Below are 13,323 nucleotides of genomic sequence, written 5' to 3' on the forward strand. Positions count from 1 at the left end.
TGCTGGAATCAGCTGTCGCTACCACACCACACTGCACTGAGCTTCCTCATTCTCATGCTCAGGCCTCATGTTCCCAAAAGGCTGCAGACACAGGTGACTTTGAACAGGCTTTTATTGGTGGTCAGAAAACAGTGCAGGAGGTAGCACTTGGTCAGCAGAGGGAGGAGGGAAAAGCAATGAACTGGGAGAGCTTGGGATCTGAGTTTTCAGCTTGCCGTGGAGACATTTCTGGTAGTGAAAGCATAAAGCATGAGAGCTTCTCTGACTCCACTTCAGCTGTTCCTGGAATCCTCTGATGGTGGTTGATGAGCTATGGAAATGGGGCCCTGATGAGTTTAGAGGAAGAGTCAGGCAGGTCCTGGAACAGAAACTTCCTCAGCATTTTACATATCCAGGGACCCTCTGCTATACACTTCAAAGAACAAGGCATTTTTGTGTCCATAAGAGACGATGCCATGAACCTTCCCATTGCAGATCAATGGGCCACCAGAATCACCCTGTCAGGTAAAAGGAGTGGCAGGGGTCAGGCACATTCGAGCACAGCTCCCCTGCCCTAAGGAAGAAACTGACCCTCTGGGCAAAGAACCTTCTCCTTCAAAACCTTCAGGTTTTGTAGCTGCATTACTACTCCTCTAAGACAATTGTGGTGGAAATTGAGGCCTGGAGGCCACCTGACATTCAAAGGACACCTGACATTCAAAGACTGCCTTCACAACCCTGAGAAGAAGAACCTGGTCCTGCTTTAGACACGTGGGAATGTCTGAGCCGCAACAGTGCATCAGGAGAATATGACAAATCATTTACACAAGACCTGAAGCCTGCTGAAGCTGTGGCCAGACCAGGTGCAATATCCTCAGGCATGTAAAAACACATCTGGTGATGGCTGTTGGGCAACTGCACCCTGGTGCAGCCAGCATGTCAGCTTCAGAGGTCCTGCAAGGAGCCTCTGCACATCATCCTGAGCCTCTGCACATCATCCTGAGCAATCTGCTTCATTTTAATCCACTTCATCCCTGTTGTGGTTTTTAAAGATAGCCAACAGAAATGAAACTCAAATGAAATTGGAGAAAAGGTACAGAACTATATTTGGAGAGAGATACAGAGAAAGACATTACAAAGCAATTACCACATCCCTGGCAAACCCCCTTTAATTTTCCCCCAACCCAAAAAAACTAAATCTACACTCCCCAGTGCTCCAATCCTCCCCCCCAATGCCTCTGCCATCCAAGAGGCCTAAACAAGCCTCTGGAGGCCTCAAAACAGGCCTACTGCTTACATGTTCTTCCTGATAAAGTGGCTCCCACCAGACACAGGGCAGGAGGAGGAGGAAAGGAGAACAAGCTGACCTTGTTGTGAGTCTATAAAGAGATAGGAGAATGATGGGATTGAATAACAATCTTCTAGTCCCCAGAAGATTTATTTTTTTTAACCCTGGGACAATCGCCTGCCTGAGAACCAACCTAACTGTCTAGTCCCAACCTCACCCCAGGCTTGAAGCCCAAAACAACACTTACGCGGAAAGTAGATTTCTTGCCATGCTCATCACCAGCACACAGCATGGACTGCCACAGGTACTTCTGGAAAGTCTGTTCACACACTTCCTCTCTCTGCACCTCCAGGGCCACTTCCCTCAGAACACTACTCTGGCCTCCATTTAGTGCTGTCCTGCCCCAGCCAGCTGCTTGGCAGGTAGTTCCTGGTTTCACCTAACCTTTTTTTCTGGCAAAGCAAATTGTCTCGACTTCCTTGGTCAGATTCACTTGTGGCTTCAGCTGCCAAGCAGAGAGAACATTGGGTTAGAGCAGGGGAAGAAATGGGAAGAAGTCTGTGGAACTGGAGAAGTGAGCAGGGGGCGATCCTGCAGGCAGCAAGGGTGCACAAGGGCATACTTTCAGCAGCATGTTGTCGTTTTTATGGCCATGATGTGAATATTTGGGATGGATGACCCAGTGGTCAACATGGCACACCTGCTGTTCTGCTTCTTTCTTACCTATGTTGTGGGCTCCCAGGGTCACAATGACAGTCACTTTCCTGCAAGGAAACACCAGCATCTTCCAGCTGCCCTGACCACAGTGACATGGCCCTGATGGCAGGTGGTCTGTGGTGGGGTTTTTGCGATAATACTCCTCAGAGATCAGTTCTCAGCAAGTTGCCCTCTGTAGTCTGGGCTCAGTTCAGCTGAGATCCTTTACCCCATGCTGACATAGGCCCGAGGTGTCCCATTCTGAAGACAAAAGGGAATCAGGGAACGGGAGACACCAGCCCCTCTTCTCCAACAGCAGGTCAGGCAAGGACCATGGACCAGGAGACTTCTGCTGAGGAGTCCTGCCCCAGGTACACCAGCCCTGGCAAACAGTTTCCGCAACTTAGCAGGGATGGCTCAGCTCACAGAGAGCCCTGATGTGCCTGCAGACACAGAGAACTCCTTCACCCCACACCAGAACTCATCCTGGCCATGTGAGGCTTGAGAAACCTCACGTACAGAAAGGCAGAGCCTTACTTTATTCCAGCCACACACTGAGCTGCTGAGAGCACTGCGTAAGGATGAACCAGGAAGCCTCCACATCGAGATGTCTTTGGCTTAGCTCCCCCTGAGTCACTTCTAACTGATACATAGGCCACGTAGGGCCTGGAGTGAGGCTTAACTTCATGCCCACCAATGATCCTTCCTGGAAGAGAGATGACAAGTGTTAAGGTTAACGTTATGCATGCTGCTGTCTCCTCTCCTGTGCCCAGCTGCCAACCTCTGATGTCGTGTGTCAGCGGTACCAGCCACTCTCCTTCCCTGGGCTGTCCAAAGCATTGCTTTTGCACAATGGAGAGAAAAACAAGCAGCACTTCCCAGGGATGACCAACCACACCTGACTGGAGATCTAAAGCTTTGTCAAAGGGTGTCTCTGGTGTCAGCACACACTGAGCAGAGATCAGAGTAGGGCAGAGAGCAGAGACGTGAGAAAAGAAAGACAAGGCAGGTACCAGACAGATTGCCCTCTCAATGCCCATTTCTGCCCTTGTGTGGCCTTATGTAAATCCCATCTCTCTGTACTCACCAGCCCCAGCCCATGGGAGAAGGACAAAAGCACTTGTGAGCAGAAGCAGCATCTTCTAGCAGAGCCAGAGCAGTTATGGCGAGGCAGGGGACAGGTACAGAATGGTAAGCTCTTTATAGTGGTCTGGAGCTGGAACAGGAAACCTCAGCCTGCTGTCAGCTTCTGCCCTTTGCTGTTTGGCTCCTACAACTCCCAGACTGTGGTTTGCTGAGAGGCTCGTGTCACCATTTCTCCTTGTTCCACCAGCTCCTCCAAATGCTGGAGAGACCTGAGCTTGTTCACAGTACCCAGAGTGACAGTACCCAGGCAGCAGGGAGAGGAGTGGGATCTCTCCAGTCCAGTGCTATCTTGCTGGGGACCCTTGGTGAGCGCCTCTTTGGGTCCTAGATATAAATTGATCTGCTTTTCTTTGTCTTTGTCTCCTGTTCTCTGATAGGAACTGTGAGAGCCAGACAGGGCCAGGTAGAGGTCCTGGTCCTACTAGAGGAGGTTGGCTGCCATCAGAGGTGCCCTTGGGATATCAAAAATCAGCTGTCAGAGTAGCTAGGCACAAGACCTACCAGGGACTCACAATCTCAAGCAGAGGTGTTCTAGATGATCAGACAAGCCCACAGTGATGAGGGAAGTCTGGAGTCAAGCTGGGAAGACAGTCCATGGGCTTAGCTCCAGATGAGCAGCTTACACGACCAGCTGCAGGTGTGGCTAAGGCCCAGCTGGAGCTCAGGTGGAGGCCAGAGTCAGTCTCTCCCCTCCATGGGAAGGGGAGAAGCCCTGGATGAGACTGCTCTGAAGCTCTCCCTGGCAGCAGTGCCTCCAGTGGCAGCAGAGAGCAGGGACACAGCCCCCAGTGGCACTGACTCTGATCTGGCCATGAGCCTGGGCAGTTAGACCTCCAGCATGGGGGACACCTTTAAGGTGCTGACACAGAAAGTGAAGAGTGAACAATATGGGCAACCAACTCCAATGCTTCAGTCTCCTCATGGGGAAGAAGTCTTCTCTTGCACTCAGCCTGAACCTCTCCTATTTAATTATGTCTTTATTAGTGTCTACCCATTCGATTTCGCTCTCGTGCTCACACCATTTGCTGATGTGGAGAGTCTGGTTCCGCCTCCCTGATGGTTGCCTGTAGCTGTTGGAAAGCTGCTGCTAGGTCCCCTGAAGCCCTCCTCTTCTGTCTGTACAAGTCTAGTTCCTTATGCTTTCCTCAGTGTACCCTAAGGTGCACACAGTGTACACTTTTACAGGTCTCCAGGTGGGGAATGGCTCATAAAACAGCACCACTGCTCTCTGGGCCTGACCATCCAGCCTGTGTTGACCCATCCAGTTGTGCTCCTGAGGAGCTCTCTGAACGTAAGACAAAGGAATCCTCTCCTGTTCCCCCTGGCACAGCTCTGCATCCTAGAACTCTGGGCAAGCACCTGCAATTCCAGCCCCAAGTTTCCCTTCTCTGTCTGCTTGGGAAAATCTCCAATACTGGTGAGAAAGTAACAAGACCAAACATGAGCAAAAGGAAGTGTGAGACCAGGGAGTAAGAGCAAGACCCAGGGTGCTGCATGAGGAAAGTGCAGCCTTTACTATCCTTTTGCTATCACTAATACAAAGGTCAAACATCCCAAGGCAGGAGATGCTGTGCAAGGTCTGTGAGCTCCTGACTGTGCAGCCACACCACTGAGCTCTTGAGCTGGGGCATGTCCAGGCCCTGCATGGAGATGCCATTATGGAAACATTGCTCTTTGTGCCCATCTATTTTTCTGTTCAAACTACCAGAGGGTCAGAGTGGACATGGTCATGCTGCAGCTTGGCAGAGCAACGCTTCTGAAGGTGAGCACTGAGAATGCCTCCTAAGCATGCAGCTGGTATGGAGCAGGGGCAGAGGCTTTCTGCCCTGGTTGTGCTCAGAAGGGAAAGTGTCAGTCCTAATGCCTGAGAATGGCGGAGCAAGGAGTATATTTGGCAGAGGCTGGAGGTGGGATGCTGAGAAGACAGAGCCCCAAATGAGATTCAAGGCCCTGCTGGCTTCCACTGAGAGCCCTTCCTGGCTTTTCAGATGGCTTTGTATGCTCTCCTGGTTGCAGCACCCTACCTTTGAGCATTGAAGCCCTTTGGGTTTCTTCGCATTTCCATAATTTCCAGACCTCTGCCTTTCCAAGGGCTAAGGGATGATGCTCCAGCCCCTCACCCAGACACTGAATTCAGAGTTCAGAGCTGCTGTAGTGCCTCCATTAAAGGGAATCAGAGGAACTGGACAATTAGGACATGTGTTGGGCTCAATCCTGTACAATGTGAGAGCTCAGCTGGGTGGCCTCGCAGATTTGCACACGACATTGACTGATTGGATTGAGAATGTGTGGAGGAGAGAGGAGAGTCCTTCCTCTGTGTCTCTCTGCTTGGCTTTGGGCTTTGGTGAAGAAGCAGAAGACACTCCCTCAGCATCAATACCTCTGGTGGCTAAGCTGAGAAGCCAGCTCTGGCCTGTATCTTCTCTGTGTGTCTTTGTCTTTGCTTCTGGCCCTTTGCAGGCTACAGGAACTTCACTGCCTGTAGGATGCAGGGAGTTATCCCAGGAGGGCAGGAACAGCACTGGGGGATTGCAGAGAAGATAGGTTGAGATGTTTAAAGCAAGGGTCAAAGACGGAGGAAGGTGAGTTAAGGAGAGACTGTGAGGTCTGTGGGGAAGGGGTGATGTGAGGACAAAAGGGGCTGGTTGTGTAGACACAGGCACCTTGTCAGTGTAGTTGTCTGGCCTTGCAGTTTGCATGGTCTCCTCTTGTTTTCTGATGGAATTCCATCTCTGTAATCATTTTGAGCAGTTCTCTAAGCCCCAAGCCCAGGAGAAGAGCAGGAGCTGTGCTTCTGTTGCAGCACTGTGGGAACTGACAGGCCACATGCAGGTGCTACATGAGGCTTGCTTTCGTCCCCAGTGCTGCAGCTCTAGAACACAAGGCTCCTTCAGGCAAGCACCAGACACACCTCAGAGGTACTTACTGCTCCTGGAAGATGCCAGCCTCTTCCTTTCAGCATTTACAGTGATTTCCGCAGCTTGTTCTAGTTAGAGGTGTGTCACGGAGGCATATTCTGCCACCTATACCGATTGAGGAGGAGGGGAGAAATTAATTGATGCGAGACGATATTTTATTAAAAAAATATATTTATTAACTTCAATATTTTCAACTCTCGCTGCCCCCAACCACTGAACTTTAATATTAATATTTGTCCTACACAGTTATGAAGACGTTATGGGGATATATCAAACATTAACTATTATTACACCTAGCATACATTCAAACTATTAACAGAGAGAGTTGAGGCTTGAATCTTTCTGGCTTCTGGGGAAAGGACGCAGACAATCTCGGACCTTGTTTCCTGGCTCCTTCTGGACGATCTGTGTATATGTCCAGGACTTCTAAGCAGGACCTCCAGGTGCAGAGGCAGATGTCATGCAGTCTCAGCATGATGTCACACTGGCCACACAGGCCAATCACGTGCAGGCATCCAGGGTCTGCTCCTGGTAACTCGTGGCAGTGGAGTTTACCAGGCAAGCAATAAGGCAATGTGCAATAGCAACACAGCTGGGCACAGCAGAGAGGGCAGGCAAAGAGCAGGGAAGCAAAGCAGGGAAGCAAAAGCACATTGTTCACCTGTGTATCTCCTTTTATCAATGTGGGCCAAGATTAATTGCCCCTTGGACACAAGAATAGCCAATCAGGATGGCAGTTAGCCAAACCTTACCATATTAGGCAAAGCCATAGGATCACTTTTCCCTAATTTGGGAAAAGCACAGGCCTTGCACTAGGCAGGCAGAAGCTAAGTGTGTGTACCTTACACCACAGGGCCCTGGGCAGGCCAGACTCAGTGGCTCCAGGCTCTTCTGTGTCCCATTTCCTGTGCTTGCCTCTCTGGTGGAGCAGAAAAACATGCCTAGGCAAGGCAGGACAGGTATAAGCCTATTTTGGGCCTATCACAACAGCTTCTTCCTCTGTGATTTCCAAGTGCCCTATGTATGTAGAAACCCACCTATTCTTAGGCAGGGACTGCTGGGAGAGGTTTCTGGGACAGAATGGTCTTAGTCCAGGATGTGAACCAACACAGTGAGACACAAGGAAATTCTGGGGATCCTGGTCTGTGTCCCGGGTCATCTATGCTGAGAAGAGTGGGGTGGTTCCTGGACCACCCACAACATTAGTGACTCAGTAGAATGGATTTGCAAAAAGCTACACCACAGCTGTAATTAAAATATAAACTACAATTTCATCCTTCTGCCACACAACTCCATATCCTTAGCTCTTGTCACAACTGCAGTAAAAGCCTAGGAACCAGTGCATGTGAAACCATCCCCACAAGTGGTTTGGAATCTCAATTCAGGGAAATCAAATAACTTGACAGTGTGGTTGAGAGACCCATCTGGTCTGCTGGCTTGACCATGCCTCATAGGTTCTGATCAGTAGAGGTTACATTTGGACCTTGTGTATTTGGAAGCTGGGCCAATATTTTCAGTAGAGGCAGAGGTAGAAGTATTCCTAACCTTCCTCTCACCTTTAGATCATTACTTCTGCTTCTAGATCAGACAATGAGACATCTTGAAAACCATTTCCAAAAATCAGAGAGCTTTGGTATGAATATAAACCCAACTACTGGGCACACACAGAACTACTGGAGACACTCCTGATAGCTCCCACTCCCTCTAAGGATAGTGGTGTTTTTGTAGAAACACTTACACAGGAATGGGTCTAAGGAAAGAAACTGCCCTATCAGCCCAGCAGCTAAGGCACTTACATGTCTCTCTCGGGATGCTGCACACTACCTCCCAGGGAAACAACTACTTTAGGTCCAATGGCAAGCTTTTGTAAGACTATTTCAGTTTCTCTTAACCAAAGACAAGAGTTGGTTCATGCCTTATCAAAACCTCTGTATTTGTTCACAGCTGTTCTCAAAGCCTTCTTTATGTTATTGTTTCTTAAGCTGTAGATGAGGGGGTTGACCAATGGAGTCAGAGCTGTGTAGCAGACAGAGAACGCTTTGTGGAGGTATCCCAGTGTGTTGGTTTGTGGTACCAAGTACACAACAATCAGGGTCCCATAGAAAAGTGTCACCACAGTGAGGTGAGAAGAACAGGTAGAAAAAGCCTTATGCCTTCCTGTGGAGGATGGTATCCTGAGGACAGTGTTGCCTATGTAGGCGTAAGATACGAGTGTCAAGAGAAATGGTGGTAGTGTGAAAAGGAAGGCCAAGATGAACTCCACAAGCTCAATCCAGTGAGTATCACTGCAGGAGAGCTTTACCACTGGTGTGAAATCACAAAAGAAATGATCAATTTCATTAGGGCCACAGAAAGTTAACTGTGGCATCAGAGAGGTGACTATGGCACTGGCCAACAGCCCATTTAGCCAAGATCCACCTACTAACAGGAGGCAGCACCTGCCATCCATTATAGCTGTGTAGTGCAGGGGTTTGCATATGGCAATGTACCGGTCATAAGACATGGCTGCCAGAAGACAACACTCTGCACCTGCTAGCCCAGTGAAAAAAAAGTACTGCAGAAAACAGTCATTAAGCGAAATAACATATTTGTTTGTTAGGAAACTTGCCAGCAATCTGGGCAGGATGGCGGAAGTGTAACAGGTCTCCAAGAATGACAGATTCCCCAGGAAAAAGAACATGGGCTTATGGAGGTGCTGGTTAGTCACAACCAGCACCATGATCAGGAGGTTCCCTAACATGGTTGAAATGTAAATCACTAGAAACATCAAGAAGAGGATAAATTGTATTGCAGGAATACTTTGAAAACTGAGGATGATGAATTCCACAACAGCTGTTTCATTCAGCTGCTCTGCTCTTCTCATGACTACAACAGATACAACAAAGTCCATGAAAATTGCTTGAGATGTTGAGAAGTGTTTAACAACTTGTAGTGCAGGTGTGTTAAGTAGCACAGAAAGAGGAATCTTCTATACTAAATCCCCAGAAAGGATTGTTATTTAATAATCCTTTTTTACCCATAAGGGTATTTATGCCAGGTAACAATGTTGGGGGCTAATCTTCATCCCCCTTCCCTATCAGAGCAAAGATGAACCCATCCCCCTGCTGAAAGCTATCAAGGTCATACAAAATATGTGTCTAAAATCAGAAACATCATACAGAAATCAAACTTTGGACACAAAGACCTAGACTGCTATTAAACTGTTATTCAGATGTCCAAAAAAATGCAGTTATTTTGCAGCCTTCATGTCAGAGAGAAAAATCCATGCTGACACGACGCAGTCTCAGTAACTGTTGGGGACTTAACTTTCCGCGTTGTTCTGGAAAAGCCGCGCTGCAGTGACTGCGCAGAGAACAGAAGTTCGTCGCTCACAGGTATTTGTTTTGAAGTTCAGCCAAAGATTTCATCACACGTAATGGGAATATCGTTTGTCTTTTATAGTTCCATCTCCCAAGTTATCCTTGTCCTGGAAGAGTCAAAAATTGATTTACTGCAGCTTATTGTAGTTCTCTGAGCATCAAGCCACCATGTTAAATGTCAAGTAGCTGCTAACATAGGTTACAAAGTTATTTCCTCTGTTGTCACCTTGGAAAGGGGTTCAGTGTTCAACTTTCACTTTATTTTCTGGTATATAAGACTATTTCAAAAGATGTTTGGTGGACAGACTTAAGGCCTGCTAATGTCTACTTATATCTTCACCAAAACACTTTTTGTTTTCAGGGATCTTTAAAGAGATTGCCTGTCTTTAAGATAAGATTCCTTCCCTATACTTAGTACATAACCTACAGATTCTTTTTTTTTTCAACTTAAGTCTGAAACTACCTGAAAAACTTTAAAAGCTTTTTCATGTAGAAGCTTGATCCACCTGAATGTCATGGCTTTGGTATCTGAGGATACCCAAGTGACTGGGCAGCATACAGCTAGGGCAATTAAGAGTCAGAAAGCAGTTCTATCTTCCTGAAACTGTCATTGCCTCCAGGGCTCGTTTAAGATAGTTTAAGACATTGCTGAATCAGATATTTACACCAGCATTAGTATTCACGACTTCCTTTTATGTTGGAAATAGGCTGACAGCAGTGATTGGTTTACATCATTTCTCTTCCTATGATGTCTCTTGCTACAAAAATCCAGCGAGTGTTGGTTCAGTCTGCACTAACTGGGAGAGAACAAGTAACTAGCACAAAGTAGATAACTACATCACAGAGGTCTGTGGTTACTCTTCTTTGTTCAATTTGTCCAACAAAATTAGATTTTAGGTTACTAGCTCGGGTCTAAAGGGATCAGAAAACTGTGGTAAATAGAAAACACTCACGTCAGAGTATAAAATCGGAATTACAGCCTCTTGCTTTCTTCTGAGTACAAAACTTATGTGTTATTTTAGACTTCTAAGTCAGACAGGCTGGCCTCAGTCTGCTTGCATAGCTGATGGGCAGAAGCAGGTAAGATGAATTTCCCTCTGTATTAGATGGGTAGACAGATAGGTATCTTCAGATGATCTATGTCATGGTTTAACTCCAGCCATCAACTGTGAACCATGCAGCCACTCCATCAATTCAACCTAATGGGTTGGGAAAGGCAGCAGAAAGGTAAAAAATAAAAGTCATAGAATCATACAATCAAGCAGGTTGGAAGAGACCTCCAAGATCATCCAGTCCAACCTATCCCCCAGCCCTATCCAGTCAAATAGGCCATGGCACCAAGTGCCTCATCCAGTCTTTTCTTGAACACCTCCAGGCACGGTGACTCTGCCACCTCCCTGGGCAGCCCATTCCAATGCAAATCACTCTCTCTGCCAACAACTTCCTCCTAACATCCAGCCTAGACTTCCCCCGGCACAACATAAGACTGTGTCCCCTTGTTCTATTGGTGGTTGCGTGGGAGAAGAGACCAACCCCACCTGGCTACAACCTCCCTTCAGGTAGTTGTAGGCAGCAATGAGGTCACCCCTGAGCCTCCTCTTTGCCAGGCTAAACACCCCCAGCTCCCTCAGCCTCTCCTCATAGGCTTTGTGCTCCAGGCCCCTCCCCAGCCTTGTTGCCCTTCTCTGGACACCTTCCAGCATCTCAAAATCTCTCTTGAGTTGAGGGGCCCAGAACTGGACACAGTACTCAAGGTGTGGCCTGACCAGTGTTGAGTACAGGGGAAGAATAACCTCCCTCATCCTACTGGCCACACTCTTCCTGATGCAGGCCAGGATGCCATTGTCTCTCCTGGCCACCTGGGCACACTGCTGGCTCATCTTCAGCCAACTATTCACCAGTACCCCCAGGTGCGTTTCTTCCTGGCTACTCTTCAGCCACTCAGTCCCCAGCCTGTAGTGCTGCTTGGGGTTGTTGTGACCAAAGTGCAAAACCCTGTACTTGGCCTTGTTCAGTCTCATTCCATTGGCCTCTGCCCACCCATCCAGCCTGTACAGGTCCCTCTGCAGGGCTCTCCTACCTTCCAACAGATCAACACCTGCTCCTCGCTTGGTGTCATCTGCAAACTTACTGATGCTGGACACAATCCCCTCGTCCAGATCATCAGTAAAGATATTGAGCAGGACTGGGCCCAGCACTGAGCCTTGGGGAACACCACTAGTGACAGCTGCCAACTGGATGTGGCACCATTCAGCATGACTCTCTGGGCTCTGCCATCCAGCCAGTTCCTGACCCATATCAGAGTGAATCTGTCCAAACCATGAGCTGCCAGCTTGGCCAGGAGCTTGTTGTGGCAGACAGTGTCAAAGGCTTTGCTCAAGTCCAGTCTGGCTACATCCACAGCCTGCCCCACATTCATCAGGCAGGTAACCTGATCATAAAAGGAGATCAGGTTGCTGAGACAGGACCCTTCCTGAACCCATGCTGGCTGGGCCTGATCCCTTGGCCATCCTGGAGGTGCTTTGTGATGGCACTCAAGATGACCTGTTGCATCACCTTGCCTGGCACTGAGGTCAGGCTGACAGGTCTGTAGTTTTCTAGCTCCTCCTTACGACCGTTCTTGTGAATGGGTATCACATTGGCAGCTTCCAGTCTTTGGGGACCTCTCCAGTGAGCCAGGACTGCTGGTAAACGATGGAGAGCTGCTTGGCCAGCTCATCTGCCAGCTCTCTCAGCACCCTAGGATGGATCCCATCCAGTCCCATGGACTTGTGAGGATCCAAGTGTCTCAGCAGATCCCTGATCCCTTACTCCTTCCTCATGGATTAGAGGGGGACTATACTGGACCCTGACTCCATTTGGCACCTCAGGAGTCCAGTTGTCCTGGAGAGAACCTGTCCCACTATTGAAGATTGAGGCAAAGAAGGTGTTAAGCACCTCTGCCTTCTCCTCATCCTTTGTCACTCTATTCCCCTCTCTATCTAACAAGGACTGGAGGTTGTCCTTGGCCCTTCTCTGCCATTCAGATATTTATGAAACATTTTTTATTTTCCTTACCAGCAGTGGCAGCCTAAGCTCCAAATGGGCTTTTGCCTCTCTCATTTTTTTCTACAAGACCTAGCAACATCCTTGAACTCTTCCTGGGACACCTCCCCTCTTTTCCAAAGGTGATACACTCTCTTTTTTATCTTCAATTCCTTCAGCAGCTCCTTGCCCATCCAGCCTGGCTGCCTCCCTCGTCGGCTGATCTGCTGGCTCAATGGCACAGCTGCTCCTGTGCCTTCAGGAGTTCTTTCTTCAAGTAGGTCCAACCTTCCTGGACACCTTTGTTTTTAAGGGCTCTTTCCCAAGGAACTTTCTGAGTTCGTTCCTTCAACAGGCTGCAATCTGCCCTTGGGAAGTCCAGTGTGGAGGTTCTGTTGATCCCCTCCTGGTTTCTCCATGTATTGAACACTCTTATAATTTTGTGGTCACTGGACCCCAGGCAGCCTCCAACCACCACATCCCCCACCAGCCCCTCTCTATTTGTGAGCAGCAGGTCAAGCAGGGCTGCCCCCCTGGTAGGCTCACGTAACAGCTGGGATAAGAAGTTGCCTTCCACACACTCAAGAAACCTTCTAGACTGCTTCTTCTCTGCAGTATTTAAGTCCCAGCAGATGTCTGGTAGGTTAAAGTCGCCCACAAGAACAAGGGCAGGTGATCTTGAGGCAGCCTCCAGTTGTTTAAAGAGTAATAAATCAACCTCTTCTTCCTGGTTGGGTGGTCTGTAACAGACTCCAACCAGGATATCAGCCTTGTTGGCCTTCCCCTTAATTCTCACCCTGTGCTAGTTTGAAGCAAGGTAGAATGTTTTGGTAAGAACACACCCATAAAGACTCAACTTGATCATCCTTGATTTCTACCTCCATGACATCCAGAGCATCCCTAATATACAGAG

The 13,323-nt window shown here is 48.4% G+C and overlaps 2 protein-coding genes across 2 annotated transcripts; both read right to left on the minus strand.

Moving 5' to 3' along the window:
• Positions 1–383: 383 nt before the first annotated feature.
• On the minus strand, positions 384–3,102 carry LOC135191822 (mast cell protease 1A-like). Its single transcript, XM_064174420.1, has 5 exons — positions 3,051–3,102; positions 2,501–2,669; positions 1,890–2,031; positions 1,515–1,706; positions 384–497 (listed from the first exon to the last, which is right to left on the minus strand). The coding sequence occupies exons 1-5, from the start codon at positions 3,100–3,102 to the stop codon at positions 384–386; spliced, it is 669 nt and encodes a 222-aa protein (XP_064030490.1).
• Positions 3,103–7,936: 4,834 nt separating this feature from the next.
• On the minus strand, positions 7,937–8,890 carry LOC135191823 (olfactory receptor 11A1-like). The gene has a single exon (XM_064174421.1). The coding sequence runs from the start codon at positions 8,888–8,890 to the stop codon at positions 7,937–7,939; it is 954 nt and encodes a 317-aa protein (XP_064030491.1).
• Positions 8,891–13,323: the final 4,433 nt, after the last annotated feature.

The sequence above is a fragment of the Pogoniulus pusillus genome, chromosome 40 (genome assembly GCF_015220805.1).
Source record: "Pogoniulus pusillus isolate bPogPus1 chromosome 40, bPogPus1.pri, whole genome shotgun sequence".
NCBI lineage: Eukaryota > Metazoa > Chordata > Aves > Piciformes > Lybiidae > Pogoniulus > Pogoniulus pusillus.